Here is a 20082-nt window from a genome sequence, read left to right on the forward strand (position 1 = left end):
ATGAAAGTTTTAGATTCTACCGATAGGTTTAGTAATGACTAATCATAAATTGTCACACTTACAAATTGACATATCTCCCCAAATTAAATTAAATGACATAAAAATTGGCGGACTTAATAAATACAACTTGATAATGAGAGACATGTCTATTATAAAATGATTTCAAAATTTAGAAATTAGAATTAAAAAAAAACTTTCATCAAGTAATTAGAAAAAAGGATAGATCATTTATGAAGATTAGAAAACTTCGATTTTACAGTGAAGAAGACTTCAATCTAAATACGAGAATAAACTTCCCAATCTTCGAATCAAATTTAAGAGAAAGAATAAGGTACGAACTCAAATTTCAATATAAATTATATCTTCACCGCGTACGGAGTATAATTTCTCGTGAAATCAGGTGTCAACAACACTAATGTTCATAAGTTAAACCCACAAAGATATATTTATCTTTCATGCTTATATTTTTATTGGAAGATGCGAAGAGATCATATTAAAATTATGTTGTATCAAAGAGTGAAGTTTGAGGCTTGTTTTATTGAAAACTGATCCATATTCAAACATATTGGGCTTGAAATAGACCTGATCCATATATTGTGGAATTTAAGACATGCATATGATTTTCCTATACAGAAATAGAAATATATAGACTAGAAACTACATTCTTATCTCAAATCTCAATGATCACACACTAAAAATATTAAATAAATGAAATGTACTCAGTTCTAGCGTTTTTAGTTTAATATATCATTCAATGATTATTTTAATCAACGTTTCTTCGAGTCTAACCAAACCCGAATCCAACTAAAAAAACAGAAATTTCTTTAAAGCTTTATATTTAGTTCAATAAATCGTACAATTAATTTTAACTTTAAAAGCATGATATTAGTTAAGTATACCATATCAATCAATCAAATAGACTTTTTATGAATCCTTGATTGACTACTAAATCTAATGTCAATGAAATGACAAAATGTTAATATGCTTGTACATTCAATGTCAATTTGATTTTAATTCAATATATTTTTTTTCCTTTACACATTTTTGTAAATTTGTACAAATTGCCACTAGAAAATAAATTATTATAATTTATAACCGAATCTCTTCCAAAATTAATGCATTTGTTTTAAAAAGAAAAAATATGACAAACAACTTGCTTGAGCAATTAAAATTTACTCTATTTGGAATGTGCAATTGATGCCCATCACATTCCCTTGTCTACAACATAGGAAATGTGTCAGTTTTTGTTACCTAAATGTGAAGATTTTTCAAAGTTTGGTGAGTGAAAAAAAAAACAAGACTCGTGGGTTAACTTAGTCCAATTAGTTTTTAATTGAAAATATCGGTTTGTTTCGTCACTTTTCAACACTACATCTAAAACTGATTATACAAATATCAAACTACCGTAAAATTATTTCAAAGTGATTCTCGAAAAAATTTCGATAATCAAACTTTAAAGTGTTTCTTAAAAAAAAAATTAAACCAAACTAGTTATTGTAAGAGTGATTTAAAATATTCAAACCAACTAATAAATAATATAAGGTTTCAATGAATTAAATGGTATAAATTCAATGACAATCTTTGCTTAAAAAAGAAATGACATACTTTGTCTAAATCTAACCATAAAAATACTAAAATTAGTACAATGGGTGGGAGTGAGGATTTGAACTCACAATTAGAACTAGACGTCTTAATTAGTTGAGCTGTGCTAAAAAATTGTGTTTCTCACTTTGTCTAAATAATGAGAAGATCATGGATTTATAATTAAGAACAATTATCTCCATTGACACAAATCATTTTGAGTAAAATCAAAAGCGAAAATGTATTTCTTAATTACAAAATTTAAAGTAAATCACATAAATTGATTACATTCGTGCAATTTAGTATACACCGAAAAAAGTTTTGATTTCCAAAAGTTAATTTTCTTTTCTTTCTAGAATGAGTGGGTAAATCTAATGAGATTGTGGTGAGTGGGCGACGTTGAAAACGTGAAAGCGATGTTACAGAAAAGAAAATGACAGACCAATGAGATTGCGCCATATGTTCAATGGTCAATAAAAGTCAACTCCCAGGTCTCCCAATAGTCTGAGAAAATGAACCTCGGAATTGACCGACAGCCATAGTTCCTTTTGCTTGCATCTGTCTTTGTTTTTCCTTTTCTCTTCTCATCTCATCTCCAACATTTTTCACACACATTTATAAGTAACTCCACATTTACAATCATATACTACAAATTTTACAGTCAAATATTAAATAATTTAGGGCTTGCTTTGAATTTGCTTTAGAGATTTTTTTTTTTTAAATTTCATTTATAATATGCTCAGATAAATATCCTTAAATATACATTTTATCCTTTCTATAGTAAAAAATTTACAATTTCTATTCATATAAATCACATATCTTTGATTATAGTTTTTACTTGATGTTGGAGGGTGACGCCTCAAGGCTGACCTATTGAGAGAAGGCTATACGCCGACTTGACAGGTCGGTATCTAGCACTTACACGTTAGTGGGAGCACCCAAAATGTCCTACCTTGGCACAAGGAAGGATTTAGGGGCATTTGTGTGGACCACTGGTCCTTAGGGCGTCGCTCTTCAGAATAGCGAAATACCCCGACGGGATAGATAGCTACCCTCTCCTGTAGCTATAAATACACCACCACCCAGCTAACTTAGGTAAGAGAATCTGTTTGAAGCTGATCTGTCTATACTTGGACTCCAAACTGACTTGGGTATCGGAGTGGCCTACCTGTTTTTATAGGTACCCTCTGAAGGAATTCGCCCTAAGTTGCTCACTCCAACCTCACAGGTCACTCTCCGTGTCTTAAGCAGATTTTTGCATCAACACTTGATCTTTCATCTAACTAAATGGAAAATTCAAAATCTTATTTTAGTCTACTTTTTCACACTTGTGTAATATTTCATTACCACATGTCAAATTGGAATTTATCTTTTTGAATTATTCCAATATGTAGTTCTCTCCATTGTCATGAAATCAATGGATGTATATATATATATAAGCAAGCCATTTTTGAATGGTAAGAGCTGTTGATGAGTATGAAAAAAAAAGGCAGATATTTGGCCAAATTTCCCACAACAATATCACAAAATGAAACCAATTGGAGAAAAAAGGTTGAAAAGCACTTGATAATCTCTTGGACTACACAATTGCCCATTTCATTTTAACTTCCATCTCTCTTCAATTATTAGATTTTAGTCCACCATATGGCAAGACCATAATGCATCTCCAATTGTCCACTTTGCATATCCCTTTTTTCACTTTTATTTTCTTTCCCTCATATAGATATCTATTTTTTCTTTTGGTTCTATCATTTTCCTTGCTTCTTCTCACAATCTTATATATTTGAACTTTATAGATTGCTTTCAACCAACGTTACAAGTTGACCTAGTGGTACCCGCCTAAGATATTAATAAATAAAGTTTAGAATTACTTTTTAAGAACAGTGTTTTTAGATATAACACTTTTGTCGAGAGTTCTTTTTATAGTTAGTCAAGATAATACTTTTAACTATCTTAAAATAATCTCAAACTTATTTGTCTTATGAGTTCCCTTCTTATTTTCTGCAAACAATATTTATTTCTTTCATATTTACGTTGTAAGACTTTCTTAATAGATTACTGGAAGATTTTTTTTCCTTTTCCTTTTTGATTGAAAATATTATTAGTTGAAGATTTAGAGGTGCAGTTTAGTTGACCTAAGCACTTAGATTATAAAAAAAGGAAAAAAGAAAAAGAAAGTTATGAGCTTAGTTTGAAAAAAAAATATTTTTTTTCCACAATCATTCACAATAATAGTATATAGTGGTGAAGACTCGATATGTCTTAACTAGTTCAACTACATTACAAATTTGTAACGTTAAATAAAACAACAACTTCAATCATTCAAAAAAAAATCATTTGTGAGAATATATTAAAAATAATTTATTTATTTTTTAAAAAACTATCTAGATTTGACAGTCAAATTATATTGATTTGGTGACAAAAAGACTTTAGAATTTGGCAGTAAAAAACGACATGAAATATCTTGATTCATTGTGTCATTTCTCTTAATTACTACTTGTGAGTTGTGGCATAGTGAATGTGTTGATATAAAATAGTTTTGAGTCAGCTTTGAATTAAATTTTTAGTGGTTTGAAGGATTTTCTCCATCTGAAAAAGGTATCCAAATTTGAAAAGTAAAATTATCACAATATATATATATAGATCAAAAGATATACATTCACTAAATTTTTATTTTAAGAATATAGTTCCAAAACAATGTTAGTTTCTTACTCCAAGTTTAATTCTATATTGATAGGTATTATAGTTCTTGGTTAATCTTTAAATAAGCTTACTCAAAGAACCAATGAAACATATTTTCACTTTGATATGCACTAAAATTGTAATTCCAATCCAAAATATCTTTGTTTCGTCTGTACTAAAAAAATACTCAAGTTCTTAAGCACATTAAAAAAGCTGTTAAAAAAAAAGAAAAAATGTTTTTAAGAATTAGATAACTAAAACAAAGAAAGATATAGCTGTAGCTTAAATTTTAAAAAACAGTTATAAAATAGTTATTAAATAAACATTAATTCATTTTTATTTTTTACTTTTTAAAATTAAATTTATAAATATCACTGTCATTTATGTGTCAACTTTGTTATCTACCTTTTTAAAAGTACTTTCAAAATATAATTAAAATTTTAAAAATTAAAAAGTTAAAATGGATTGCCAAAGCGAGCCTAATTGACATATTTATTTTTTTTAAGAGGAAAAACGTTCCAATAAATTAGGAAAAATATACCAGCATTAACTTTTGAAAACAAAATCATTATCGTTTAATCAACTTAATTCTTCAAATCTATAACATTATTAAATTGATCGGATCGTTTCCCTATTTGGCATTAATAATAGTCGAAGCATATTATTAATTAGGAGGTTAGAAAAGAAATTGAAATTATTAGTGACAGGGGAGATGTATATATGAGACATTGGAAATGTTTGGATGAAGAATATTATATTGTCGGCCATTTCCAAATCTCACATTATTTAAGGAAAAAAGTGGAAGAGAAGGAAGTGGCTAAGTACGTATTAATTAGGTGTATCATTCTTGGATGATGATGTGATATTTGGTGGGTAAGTAAAACTTGATATATATGGAATTAAATTTTATAGCTTTTTCAATTCTTTATATTATTATTATGGCCTTCATTCAAAAAGTTTCAGCTATTTGGATTGGATTGGTGATTTCAATCACAATTTCTTTTTTTTTTTAATTATTATAATAATGTTTTCAGAAAGAGGAAAAATGCTCAAAAAAAAAAAAAGGAACAAAAGAAGTAATATAATGTTTAAAAGTAGAAAATTAAAAACGAAACCGGTATCCCATCATTTAATATATTACCACGTTGTGCTAAAGATTGTGATGGCTATTTAAAATAATAGAAAAAGAAAAATAAAAAACTTAGGCCCAAGCCTGAATAATAATGAGTTGAATGATTCTTTTATTCTTAGCTCGATAGAGGGAGGGGAATTTAGAGAGGGTTGAATATAATATCTTGACTAATTGAACTATCTTATTGTAGACGATCGAAAAGCCTGATTGAAATTTTGATGAAATCAAACTCACGCAATTGACACAAGGATTGCATAATGTCTCTTATTCAATTTGGTTCTGTAGCTCTGGTACCAAGACATATTACCATAAAATTTAGTAATAATTTAAAATGTCTCCTCTCATATGTATTCATAATATATATATATTTTATTACCCAAGAATCGACGGTCATTTGACCCTTTTGCCTCTATACCTGAGGTATGTGTAGTATCCGCGTGTATTCATAATTTAACAATAGCAAGTCAAAGTATATATAGGGTAGTTAAAACTCAGAGCTTCCTTGCTCTTCCAATCTCGTTGAAAGTCATCGAAGGAAAAGCAAAAGTCAGTAGTGGAGCGCCTTCATCGAGATTAGTTGGCTGTAAGATCTTTCAAGATATTTCATTAAACTTGTGGTACGAGACAACAAAGAAACTTAATTATATAATTACTTAATGTCAGTTCACCTCTTGTCTCTAAACTTCACAAAATATCTTCTGTAGTGTAAATTTTCTTCTCTCTACTGACTGCCTATCTTGCATCATTCCTATCTAAAAAGATAACGATTTCAAGATAAGTTTTGTGAGAACACAAGGTTTGTTTATTTTGGAGATAAATTGGGCACATTATAAGATAATTATGAAAGAAAGGCCTACCTTAAAATGGTGAAAGAATATTGACATTAGGAGAGGAAAAAAAAAAGGAGTTGAACTTTATAAATGAACGGTGTCAATGGAATATTCAATCTTTGTCTTTGGAGGTAGACGTGAGAGAGAGAAATAGTTGAGTGGATGGGCGGCAAATGACAATGATGAAACAAAGAAGCATGTGGGATTTTGGGCATCAAATTGTTTTCTTCCCTTTTGTCTACTTTTTCTTCACATTCTACCAACTTTTCCTCCATATACCTTATCCCACAACATTTTGTTCCTCCAAAACATGTTTCAAAACACAATCTCTTCAATCCCTAGATGCTTCTTTTGTTCCTATGCTTAATGCTTATATTATTCAATCAAAGCTTACCACACGTCATGTGCCTGGCTCGTTTGTTTTGATTTATTTTCTAAAAAAGAGAAACCGTTCCATTAAAGGGCTAATGGGTTGGGACCTACGACTCTAATACACCCAAAAGTTTAAACTGATGGGTTGGATATATATATATATATATATATATATATATCCTAATATATCCCAACATACAAAAAGAGGAAGATTTTGAGGCGGAGACGTTGATATCTTTCCAAAAGATGTCGGATGAAGAGGAGCTATCCATGAACGATTGCTTGCTTCTTTCGAGTCAAATGTTTCATGAGATAGCACTATATTTCTACTGCACCATAGGTAACTATTGATATGGGGTGAGTTGATTACATAGTAGTTATATTACAATTACTGATATGGATTGTTGGTATTGTTTTATTACGTCCTGTGTGCTGTGTGTTAAAATCAAGATCGAATACCTTTTTTCTTTCGTAGGTGGATTCGGGTATTATTTAGTGATTTATTGCCATGCATATCCAACTTGTATCTCAGGAACAACCCATTTGATAATTTGTTTTCATTAATTTTTTTTATAATTTAAATCTTGACTATATATTGTAACAATTCTCTTTGTCTTCTTTAAGTATGAATTACAAATTCCAAGAAATATTGAAAAAATCTATGATTGCAATAAGGTTCTTTAGTCAATATCATCGTTACTAGATATAGTTTAATTTGACTAGACATTTGATGGAGTTAATAATTGCCATCACATAGCATAACTTTTTAGCGTAATTTCTTTTAAATCATGACATAGTATAAGGGTAATTATCCTTGAAAAACTAACTATTTTTTTCTTTCTTTCAAAAGTTCAAATAGAATTAAAAACTAAAAAAAGATTCAACAACTGAGATCAAGACACCAACAAAAATACAAGAAAGTATAAACCAAGACATCACCAAAACCTAGCAACACGAGGAAAAAAAATAATAAGATCCATCCATCCACTGTAGCGAGCATTCGATACCTCACCTTCTAAATTTGAAATAGATACGTGTGATGTGTCACCTCTCTTAGAAATTAATTTGAAGGAGTTTCCAGTTTAGGTTTAAGTGTTTGTCAAAATCATTCCCTTTTCCATGGATCATCTCAAAATCAAACCCACTTAATTTTTGGAGTTCTTACGATTGAGTTATTGAAAAAAAAAATATACATTATTAACATATGTAGTAACTATAAATTTTTTTAATCATTTTCTTAACCATACTTCCATGATCTCGAGATTTCTTTCATTTGGATATGATATGGATTCATTCATGTACCTTTTCATGTTTACTGACTGAGTCAGATAATATCTTCATACCCCCTTCCTTCGAAACTTTCTTCTTTAACCTCTCTCTCACCCGCAAAAACTTCAACTTTTAACCTTTGCTGTTTTTTTTTCCTTAAGCAATTCTCTCCGCAAAAACTTCCATCTCTCTAGATTAAAAATATATACATTTGAAAACAAAAATTAGTAAATATTTGGGATCACAAATGTGAATTTCCCGACTTAAAAAGCTGGAAACAAAAAAGCAAGTTGTTGGTACTGTAAAAATCCGATGAGTACTCACTCTCAAGTCTGAGCAGAGCAAGAGAAAAGGAGTTCTTATTATTCGTTTTTAGTGCGGTTTGGGTACAACAATCTTCTGCGACGGAACCGACTTTAATTTGTACGAACCACCGCCCATCCACAGCCTAAAAAGTTGCCACTTCTTCAATCTCCATCACTCCATTTCATATCATACGGCTCATTAATTAATTAGGGTTCTTGAGGAGCAAGCATAACGTTAATGTAATATGTACTACTACCACTCAAACTCACAGTCCATTGATTTTCTTTCTTTTCTTTTCGGAATTTTGGATCAGTTGCATGGAAATCATCAATAATTTTTGTGGTCCTGATTCTAATATAAAGGCTGTGACATGCTTCTTCCAACAGTACCTCCCACCTAACCATTGAAAACATACATACATGCATGATTATTAGTGTTATCGAGCGGGACGGGATGGGTTCTATTTCCATTTCATGTCTCGTACGTCTCTATTTCATTCTCTGACTTTGTAATCTGGTTCTCCAAAGGAGGTTATTTCTCATTTATTTTATTTACGAAAATATAGAGATTTCCTATCCTATTTAGAATCAGGTCTCGTGAGAAAAATTAACATTCCTATATACACAATATTTCTTGGATTAAGTCGAAACTAATCTTGCATATATTTTCACACAATGATATAGTAATATTGTTTGATATGAACTTAATTAGATGTCCTTATTTATATACTCTTGAAGTTCTTCAACTTTTAATCGACATGAGACTATATATTAACATTATAATTATATTAGAGTAGGAGACTTTGTTTTCAATCTCCTAACTTCGTCATTTTTCTTGCACAACAAAATGGGGGTGCAACATGAGCCTTAGTTCAATAGAAAAAACATCTGTCTCTGACCAAGAAGTTATAAGTTTGAATCTCTCTATTCCCACGTATTGTATTAAAAAAGAAATTGGGGTACGAGATATTTGAACCTTCGACTTAATTACTACTAAGTTATATGCCTACGGTGGCATCTCCTACCTTGTCATTAATTAGTATTGATAGTCACTCACATTGAATGTAGTTAGGATATATATTTGAAATGTGGGATAAAAGTTTGAAAAGGGAAAAAAATGAAAGAAATACAAACTCAAACTATGTGAGAAAAATATATTCTATTAAAAATGGTAAGTATATGCTACTGCTCGACAAAAAAATATGTGTGTGTATATATATATGCCATTCTTTAATTTCATTTTGATATTTTAAAAGTTTTAATTAATTTCATCGCAGTTTTTAAAAATAAATATAGTAATTTTTTTTATAAATCGAGCTAAAATCGCCTTAAAGAATGACAAAATTTTCCCCAATTGTCAGTGACAATGAGATAATGCCAATGTATATATATGAAAGTAAAAAAAAAAAAAATCATATTAAACCAAATCAGACTCAGATCCACATGCATAAAATCATTATATTCAAAATTAATTTGGAGATGCAGCAACTTGGCAAATAAAATATGAGAAAAATTAGTTACTTTTTATTATTCCTCTGTTGAAATTTAATATTTAGTTGGCCACTATTATTGGACATTATTGGAATGGATCAAAATTATAATGAGATTGTTGACCTAATTAATTACATCTCATCCATAAAATTTACAGTACACATGTTAGTGTTAATATATAATAATATAATTGGATGAAGGGTAATTTTCAGCATCCACCGTGTTAGTTGTACAATAGTCGAAGAGTCCTGGAATTGACTTCGGTTTCGTTGACTGCTTTAGAGTCCGAATTAGCTAACAAAAAATATACTAGATGATAACCGTTTAGCGTCACCGCTATGTTCGGTTGCTAGTAGAGTTAATTGCAAGTCTCTTGTAAATACTAGAGGTAACATTAAGCTCAAGAATGGGCACAAATCTGATTGCAAATTGAATACGTAAAACGGTGATTAAAAACTTACTTGAACTTTGAAGAGAAGTGCTCCCTAAAACTGAAATATAATTTATATGTTATGGAGCAGTGTTTTTAGGTTATAAGATATGTTTATAAGGTCAAAATCACTTCCTTTTTCATTTTGGCACATTAAGAAATTGATTTTACGAAAGTCTAAAATCACTTTAAATTGATTTTTAAGATATCACTTTTGAAAAATCAATTATATTTAAATCTCTTTTTCAAAATCACAAATTCTACGATTACTTCCCAACCTTGGAATAGGTACCAATTAAGAGCTAAAATCTTTTCTTACCACACTGCCCTTAATCCACTTTTCCAAAATGGTAATAATGGATTAACAAATAAAAGTAATATTTAGTGGAAACAAAATCATGTAATGGAAGGTTAGTTTATGTAGTTGGTGGAGTTATTATGTGGGGAAGTTGAAACCTGTTTTTTTGGATAATTGAGAGAGAGCTCATCTGGGGAAACTCTAAACTGATTTTTCTAGAAAAAGAAAAAAAAAGTAATTTAAAGTCAAAAGGAGGAATAAGTGATTAGATTTAAGTGCACTAACAATTAACTTTCACTATATCACCCATTACCAATGGAGAGAGAGGCAAAGAAGCCCTTGAAAACTTGCACTAAGCTACCTTAGCTTGCCTCTTTTTGTCCAACTTTAGCTTATTTTCCATTTGTAAATGAGCATGCTTTCAATAATTTTGATCTTACCTTCCTCCCCCACTTTCTTAGGTCCATTTTTTTTTTTTTTTACTATAACATAGTCATTGGCTATGATTATAAAATGGGTTAAAAGAAGGTGTTCGACACTTCCAATGTGATATCTGTATATGAAGGTATATAAACTTGGATTACGAGTTTATTTATTTCTTAACGTTATAGGTTTGTTAATCCCACACATCAAAATTGTCATTGTCAATCTGAACACAAGTACTCCGTAGATATATATAAGACATCTATTATTATATTCCAAATGTTGATGGTTTGATCTTCCAGCCTTAAAATTGTTGAATTAAAAAATATATATATTAAAGGGTTGTTTTAAAAATTATATGCTAGTTATTGTAAAATTTTGTTAATAAGTTTTTCACCACGGTGGAAAATAGATTTGAATTTTTAGTCATATTTTAAAAACAAAAATAAATTTTGAAAATTAGTTTTTAAAATTTGGCTATTTACAAAAACTATATAACAAAATAAATGAACACATCGATGAAACTAATGTTTCTAAGCTTAATTTTTAAAAATAAAAATTGAAGTGCTTACGATCAAACGAGACTTACGCTACATAGAATCAAGATTTTTGTTATCTTTTTTTTTTCTAAATACAAACTTTGGTGGCTAAATTTGGGCTACATAAACCTTATTTTAATAAAATGATGAACCAAGAATTCCTGAGCTGTGTAAAAGGTCATTTATTATAAAAATTAAAACATATGATGTGGTGTTGTGTTGTTATCGTCCACAATTTCGTTTTGATTTTTTCATTTGATATGATGCATGCATTTGAAAATTAAAGCAAAGTTTCTAGATCAAAATAATTGAAAGAACTTTCTTGATCACAACTTCTACTCAGTTTACTATATCATATTCTTAATGGGAATTTCAACTTTTAGGGTCTACCAAACATTAATAAATAATTTTGATGCAAGAATTCACCCAGAGAGATTTGAAATATCTTACCTATCAATAATATCCCCTTAATTGCTTTGTCCTTAATTCATTTATTTTTCTTACCTTTGACTAATTTCATGAGACTGGAGCATGATTCTACAACATTTAATGTCGAAAAATATAAATGATCGGAATTAATTCTTAAGGTAGGTGGTCATAATGAGATTTATGAACTGATTGTTGTGTTGGGGAAAAGCATAAAGAAATGAAGTACTCAAATCATTTAAAACTTTGATATTCTTCCTCAACTCAACAAAATTCCAAATCCAAGGGACTAGAACAAGAAAAACCATAAAAAACTTGAATAATGTAGCTGGTCCAATTTGGAAACACAAGTGAGATCATATAAGAAATAATATTTTGCATTTTATTTATGGAGACGCCCACATGAAACACATTAATTCTATTGGTGTCCCTAAAATGGAAGCTTCTCAGTGACATTTCTCCACATAAAAACTCCTCTCTTCCCCCTTTTCTTTAGGGTTCAATCAATAATTAAGATGACCACTTGGCTAATGCTTGCAAGTTTATGTATAATTAGTAATGGAATACAGCATCACCCATGCTTAATAATTAATATTAATTACCCCTTAATTACTTTTTAAAAAGTATTCCTTAATCATTCTCAAATAATCCCTTTCTCCACTTACTACTTAATTCTTCACATCCTCCATCTACATTATTCTTTTTCGTTAAATTAAAATTATAATGAATGAATCAATAATTTACCCGATGGACTTTGGACTTGGAATTGATAATTTTTGTAGTTAGATTTCTTGAATAATTGTTAAGAGAAATACTTTTACATGTGCTTAAACGATTTGATAAACGAGATTAAAGATGTGCATGACCTATCTTTTAAAGTGCCTATGAAAGATTAAAACTGCTTTTGTAAAAATTGATAGGGTTTGGTTGAAATTTTAAATAGTGGTAATTAAAAACATTTTCTTTTTAATTTTCGATAATCAAGGTAGTTTAAAATTTTCTCAAAACATCTCAAACTACTTAAATTACTTTTACATGAAAGATTTAACTAAGCTTATCCTAAAAAGCACTTATATTAATATAATACGAAGACTATTTTTCCAAAAGACACGTGTCAAACACATATTAAAAGGACTACTTTTCTTTTCTTTTTCTTTTTTTTTTTTTTGTTGTTGTTTTTCTTTTCCTAAATTTGTAGGTGCTAGTAACTACATCCTAATAGAAAAATGTGAAAATCGAGAAGACTTATGATCTAAACTTAAAGTCTAATTCAATCGGATTGAAAGTTTAAGAAAAAAACTGTCTCATCTTATCACACTTTTTTGGTGCTTATTTTTTGTAGTACAGCAACATATGAGAGTGAGAATCTATAATTTTTTATTCAAAAGTATATGTCTTAACTAATTGAGATATGTTCAGGTTGGTTTTTATTTTTCTCGCTTAATAATTATATATTTCGTTCTCGTACCTTTATATATATAAGTTTTATGACACTTGTCATAAAATGTGTGGTCCTCTCCCTCTTTGAATTCATGATGCCAAAGGGAATCGGAAGTCTAGGTCATGTGAAGTTAAAACATTAAGTCAAACTAACTGAAAATGGAAACTTTATTGGCAATTATTTGTGTGAATTGTGTTGGATTCGAACTTGAAAATAAATTAAGTCGACATGATTTTTATATTTATATATATATATATATATATATATATATATATATATATATACACCTTTGCAATGGAAAATAAATATTAAAAGTCGACAATTATTTGATCAATTTTTTAAATAATTAAAGAGTGTGATTTTATGGTACTTCCCACAATCCATCCACAGCTTTTTCACAAGTAGTTGGGTCCATATGACCTTACCCTCTACAGCACTCACAGTCACACGGATTTGAAATTTCTTTTAAAAGAATAATATACATATGTATTATATATTTTACATTAAATTTAAATTTAGTCCACAAATTTTGATGAATGTGCCTCTATACTTAGTTTCTAAACTTAAAAAGAAAAAATTTAACTACGTCCACAAATTTTCAAATTTGACGTGGATAAAACAAAAGTAAGGTGGGCTAAAAATTTGATGTGATAAATGTTATTAGGACCCAACATGAACTTGACTCAACGGTAATTGACATTTATCCCTACCAAGATGTGGTAAGTTCGAATCTCTTATCTTATTTGTTGTGCTAAAAGCAATGTTAATAGAAGAAACTTATTAAAAATCAGAATGAATGTTTAGAGATACAATAAATTCATTCAAGAACTTTGAATCTTAGGACTTAACCAAATTTTGAAAATCAAAATACTAAATTTTCACGTTAACATTTCTACCTATCTACCGGTTCAAAAGAAGAATGAATCACGTACGTTTTTATAGTATTGTAAAAAAAAAAGGAAAAAATATAAAAAGTATCATTAAAATATAACCGACATAAGTTTAAGGCGTCATATTTCTAGGACACACACTTACAACAGGTTGAAAGGAGAAATTACAGAAGATGGCAGTGAGGCCAATACAAATAATTGAAAGAAAACACATCATGTGCATTAATCACAAGTTGGATTTCATATTGTAAATATTCCTCTGATTCTGTCCTTTTCTGCCCCACTGCCTCAACGCCAGCCACGTCCAGTAAACGAAATCAACCACTGTATTTTTCCACAAATTTTCGAAAAATACTTGTTTTTTTACCTAATCAGAATCAATCTTATTCCCAGTTACTAAATATTTAATAATTAAGCGAAAGAAATGTAAAAACAGATAATTTTTTAGAAAATTAATGAACACAGTGCCCAATATTTTCTAAACTTTTCACCACCTCCATAAACTTTAATATAAACTATAAAGTGGGTGGTTGCCCTATTCCCACAAAAATGAAAATTTAAAAACATGATTCATATGGTCAAACGGCTGCTGGTCTGCCACGTGTCCATCAAAAAATGGGCCCCAGCAATCCACTTTGGAGATCCCCCACTGAGCCATCGCCCACATTATATACCCTCTCGCAGCAACCCCATAAACCCCAAAAGCCAACCCCTCGAAATTAGGAACCCAAAAGAATTTAGAGATATCAATAAGGAAGAAAAAAAGTTGCCAACTTTGTGGCTGTGAGAGAGTTTTTGGGCTATGGGTAATGCAGATTTTGAGTGCCCACATCGTGTGGCCATCCCCCCCACCAAGCCATTTTTCGAGTCCTTAGCTTCCAATCTCAAGGAGACCTTCTTCCCTGATGACCCTTTCAGACAGTTCAAAAACCAGCCTCTTCCAACCCAAATCCTCCTCTGGCTCAAGTACTTCATCCCCATTCTCGAATGGGCTCCTCACTACTCCCTCGACTTCTTCAAATCCGACCTTGTCTCCGGTATCACCATCGCCAGCCTCGCCGTCCCTCAGGGCATCAGCTATGCCAATCTGGCCAGCATCCCACCCATTATAGGACTTTGTAAGTCCCTGCACCACAAACATAGAACCTCTTGTCTCGATAATGCATGTTAGATTATATATTAATTGTTTATTGGAGTACTGCAGATTCGAGCTTCGTGCCGCCGTTGATATACGCGATGCTGGGAAGTTCGAGAGATGTGGCGGTGGGGACGGTGGCGGTGGCGTCGCTGCTCATGGCGGCCATGATGGGGAAGGAAGTCAGCCCGGTGGAGCATCCGAAGCAATACGTTCAACTCGTCTTCACGGCAACTTTCTTCGCTGGAGTTTTCCAAGCCTCTCTCGGCTTTCTCAGGTACTTGTTTGATTTTACAAGAGCTCGAACACAGAAACTCGGAGGGATTTTACTAATGATGTGAATTGAAGTGCAGACTGGGGCTGATCGTGGATTTTCTTTCTCATGCAACGATAGTGGGGTTCATGGGGGGAGCGGCCACTGTTGTTTGTCTTCAGCAGCTCAAAGGCCTCATGGGATTGGTCCATTTTACACATGAGACTGATGTTGTCTCCGTTATGCGTTCTGTCTTCTCTCAAACACACCAGGTTTTTTTTTTCGCCGCCATTTTTTTAATCAGTTTGAAGCTTTGTCTCTTGTCTGAAAAAAATTCATTCTGTTTTTGTTTTTGTTTTTATTTTTGATGCGACAGTGGAGATGGGAAAGTGTTGTGTTGGGATGCTGTTTTCTCTTCTTCCTCTTGCTCACCAAATACTTTGTAAGCTTTCTTTGAGACTCCATTAATTAATAAAATTTACTTTTTAAGCGTTTGTGGGTGTGGATGTATATACCTGTCAAAAAAAACGAAAACAAAAACAGATGCATGAAAGAGGAGAGAGCAAATATTTAAACAACGAAAATAAAAAGCTACCAAATATATATACTTTTTATTTCTCTAGTAGTGGTCAAATATTCAACATAAACAGTATGAGATAGATACTTAAAAACATACTCAGAGAAGTAAAATACTTGGTTTCTCAAAAATAGAATGAAATTTATCCTTCTTAGCCTTAAATATTTGATAATTATTTGATAATTAGAAGAGAGATAGCAAAAATATAATGAATTGTCAAAATTTTGAAAACAAGTATTTTTCATATATATATATATATATATATATATTTGTGTTTTCTTTTCTCAAATATATTTTTAGAAATGTTATTTTGGATTTCGATATAAATAATTTTCACTTATTTAAAAATGGAAGGAGAATCTAAGAGGGGATATTGGTTTTGTTCAGTAGGTTAATTTCTTATGGTTTTTTATTAGGAAAATTATGTAACATTAATATTGTGGATAAAACTTATTCCTTGATTTGGCACGTGGTACGTTTAAGGTAGAGCAAGAAATGGAAATTATCTTCTTCTTTTATTTTTTTTTCACTATTTTACATAATCGTTATTATTACCTTACGTGTAGAAATTTTTTCAACAAATAAATACTAATTAAGAAATCTAAGAGGGAAAAACAAATTTCAAACGTGACTACACAAAAATTGCCATAAAAAAAAACTACAAATAATAATAAGATTATTTAATTCAAAATCGTTTGAAAATCACCATTTATAAAGAGAAAACAATAATAATAAGCTTGCTTAATTCAAATGTCCTTGTATGTTTTGAAAGAGCGAGAAAAAACTTCTATAGCAATATTCTTCATTTATAAAATTCCATAATTTTACTTCCTATTATAAACTTTTTAAATTATTTAGTCCCAAAAAAATATTGTTTCATTGATTTCCTCGACAGACAATGGAAGGGAATTCCTCCAAACTTTAAAAATTACACTATAAAAAATTCTTTTAAAGCACAAAAATTTAAGAATATGGAACATCGAACTTGGATAATTTAAATTTTTTTAATTTGATACATGGTTTTTTTTAGATTACTCCGACAAATCTATATATGAATTGGAAAATGACTAAAAATAATTTTACATTTAGAAATATCATGATATTTAAAACTGACAAAACTTCAGTCAAATTTTTTTATCTTATAGTTATTACATATAATCATATATTTTAACTCGTTGAGTTATATATGGTTTGGTCAGTATCTTGTAAATTAATCAACAGAACTTTTTATATATATAATATATTGCGATTCTAATAATTTTATCATGAACTGCAAAATAAAAAAATAAAAAATAGTAATAAAATAAAAGTAGAGGAGCAAAAGCAAAACTTTAAATTTGAAATGGACAAATTAAGGAAAAAATGGCGGGTTACTAATTTTTGAGTAAACGAATTGCAGAGCAAGAAGAAAGCAATCTTCTTTTGGATAAACGCATTGGCGCCTTTGACTTCGGTAATCTTGGGAAGTCTCCTCGTTTACTTCACCCACGCTGAAAAACATGGAGTTCAAGTGGTAACCCACTCGCCCCATTCCGTTTATGAAACTTTAATGGGTATTTTGTAGAAAGATCAAACAGATTTCTGATCTTTATCGGTCTCTCTGTTTTTGTTTCAATGTAGATTGGGCACTTGAAGAAAGGCTTGAATCCCCCATCTGTATCCGATTTAGTATTTGGGTCTCCTCATCTCCCCATAGCCATTAAAACAGGGATCATCATTGGAATCATAGGCCTCGCTGTAAGTTTTTTAGCCTTATCGTTTATGATTATTGGTAATGGCATAGCCCTGCAGAGAAGAGAAGTTTAAAGAGTAATTTCAATGAATAATAGTGCCTTAATAAGAGTCGTTTCTCATGATTTGTGGGTGGACTTAGAAACATGACTACCAAGTATTTGATAAAAAGTCCCAAAGAAAACAAAAATAGTGAATTGTGCTATCTATAATTGAGCCATCTTCATTTCCCTGAATCCATTGTATAATGCAGGAAGGGGTGGCTGTGGGAAGAAGTTTTGCTGCGTTTAAGAACTACCACATTGATGGAAACAAGGAGATGATAGCATTTGGGATGATGAACATCGTTGGTTCGTGCACTTCTTGCTACCTGACTGCAGGTAAGCTTCCATCTTAAAGTCAATGGCGGAGGTTGAGTTTTGGACCTTCGGTTATTAGATAATCAGCATTGAATTAGTTACTAACTTATTGAGCTTGTGATTTTGATAAATATTAGCTGATAGGTCGCAAGGAAACTTAGTATAATTGATATTTATATATAGATATGACTTTCTTAATCTGACTGTTGGTTGAGTTATAACTCAGGGGGCTAATATGGATAAAATTTGCAGGGCCATTTTCGAGAAGTGCGGTGAATTTCAATGCAGGATGTAAAACTGCAGTCTCGAATATTGTCATGTCAATTGCACTGATGATCACTCTGTTGTTTTTGACGCCATTTTTTCATTACACGCCCCTGGTGGTGCTCTCCGCCATAATCATCACTGCCATGCTTGGCCTAATCAACTATGAAGAAGTCATCCACCTTTGGAAAATCGACAAGTTCGACTTTGTCGTCTGCCTCGGTGCATATATTGGCGTCGTCTTTGGCAGTGTTGAAACGGGCTTGGTCATTGCGGTGAGCGAATCAATTAGATGAATTTATTTTTTTACCAAATCAAATTTACCAATAAGGTTCTCATTTGTATCAATTGGCATTGTTATTCAGATTGCACTCTCTATCTTAAGGCTGCTTCTCATCGTCGCGAGGCCAAGAACTTTAGTATTAGGCAACATTCCCAACTCCACAATTTACAGAAGCATTGATCAATACCCAACAGCTAACCGTGTGCCTGGAATTCTCATCCTTCAAATGGAGGCACCAATCTATTTTGCCAACACAAACTACCTGAGAGAAAGGTAATATTCTGCTACCACTAAACTGAGATGGGCTATGATCCTCATTGTATGCAGAATGAAGAGAATGAGGATGCTGATCTTCACTTACATTTCTCTCCTCTCTCAGGCTTTCAAGGTGGATTACAGATGAAGAAGAGAGGATAAAATCATCAGGAGAAACCAGCTTGCAGTACATAATTCTAGACATGTCAGGTAAGTACTTCAACAAACATCTGAAGTCGGCAGCATACGACATTACGGCCTCTCTCATTTACTGAATACAAATTTTGAATACAGGCGTAAGTAGCATTGACTCAAGTGGGATCAGCATGCTTGGAGAGGTTAAGAAGAGTGCTGAAAGAAAGGGTCTCAAAGTACGTGTTTCCGTGTTGTTGCTCATCCTAAACTCCCTCAAAAGTCAAAATACACTAATCCATATCTATGTTTAATGATCTAATGATCTAATGTTAATAGAAATTTATTGTGCTGGAACCAAATTAAAGAGTCGAAGTTCGATAGCTTGAACAGTTAGAATTACTGGTAATTTGACCCAAAATGGCACGTTAGTAATCTTTTCTGTGATGTTTTGTGATTATAGCTTGTGCTTGCAAATCCAAGAAGTGAAGTAATCAAAAAGCTGAACAAGTCGAAGTTCATCGAAGCGATCGGGCCGGAATGGATCTATCTGACAGTGGGAGAGGCTGTAACAGCCTGCAACTTCATGCTCCACTCCTGGAAACCAAATCCTGTTGCTGCAGAATTAGATTCACCAGTGAACAATGTCTAGCCTGCAAAAGTTACTCCAAGCAAAAGGAGATCAATTAGTAATAATTAATATATATCCACCAATCAGGAGGCAACCTGAATTATCTCCTTATCCACCAATGGAAATAATAGTTTCCTTCTTTTTCTTTTTATTTTGTTTTTTTTTTTTTGGGTGGGAGGTTAATATTAAAATACAAGGAGAAAAGTCATGAAAATTATTTAAAGGAAATCGTTTTCACGCTTTCATGTCATGTTCTGTTCATATTTTCATTATCGTCTCCATCAAACTTCCTTCATGACATGATTATCCCAAGAGAATTTGCCACTTTTTACGTGTTTCTTACTTTGTCAAGG

At 31.2% G+C, this 20082-nt stretch overlaps 1 protein-coding gene across 1 annotated transcript; it reads left to right on the forward strand.

Annotated features, from left to right (window-relative positions):
• The first annotated feature begins 14794 nt into the window (after positions 1-14794).
• Positions 14795-19979, forward strand: LOC111009127 (sulfate transporter 3.1). The gene is made up of 12 exons (XM_022282071.2): positions 14795-15227; positions 15314-15521; positions 15598-15769; positions 15874-15939; positions 17474-17587; positions 17695-17811; positions 18059-18185; positions 18417-18703; positions 18794-18984; positions 19091-19176; positions 19261-19337; positions 19562-19979. Exons 1-12 carry the CDS (start codon positions 14912-14914, stop codon positions 19748-19750), a joined length of 1950 nt encoding a protein of 649 aa, XP_022137763.1. The 5' UTR covers positions 14795-14911; the 3' UTR covers positions 19751-19979.
• The last annotated feature ends 103 nt before the right edge of the window (positions 19980-20082 follow it).

The sequence above is a fragment of the Momordica charantia genome, assembly GCF_013281855.1.
Source record: "Momordica charantia cultivar OHB3-1 chromosome 5 unlocalized genomic scaffold, Mcharantia_2.0 BLBB01000005.1, whole genome shotgun sequence".
Lineage (NCBI taxonomy): Eukaryota > Viridiplantae > Streptophyta > Magnoliopsida > Cucurbitales > Cucurbitaceae > Momordica > Momordica charantia.

Bases quoted from the DNA above. Each gene is read 5' to 3' on its own strand.
- LOC111009127 (XM_022282071.2), top strand. From the start codon at position 14,912: ATGGGTAATGCAGATTTTGAGTGCCCACATCGTGTGGCCATCCCCCCC. The intron at 17,812-18,058 runs GTAAGTTTTTTA...TGTATAATGCAG, and splicing joins TTGGAATCATAGGCCTCGCT to GAAGGGGTGGCTGTGGGAAG. The intron at 19,177-19,260 runs GTAAGTACTTCA...TTTTGAATACAG, and splicing joins CATAATTCTAGACATGTCAG to GCGTAAGTAGCATTGACTCA.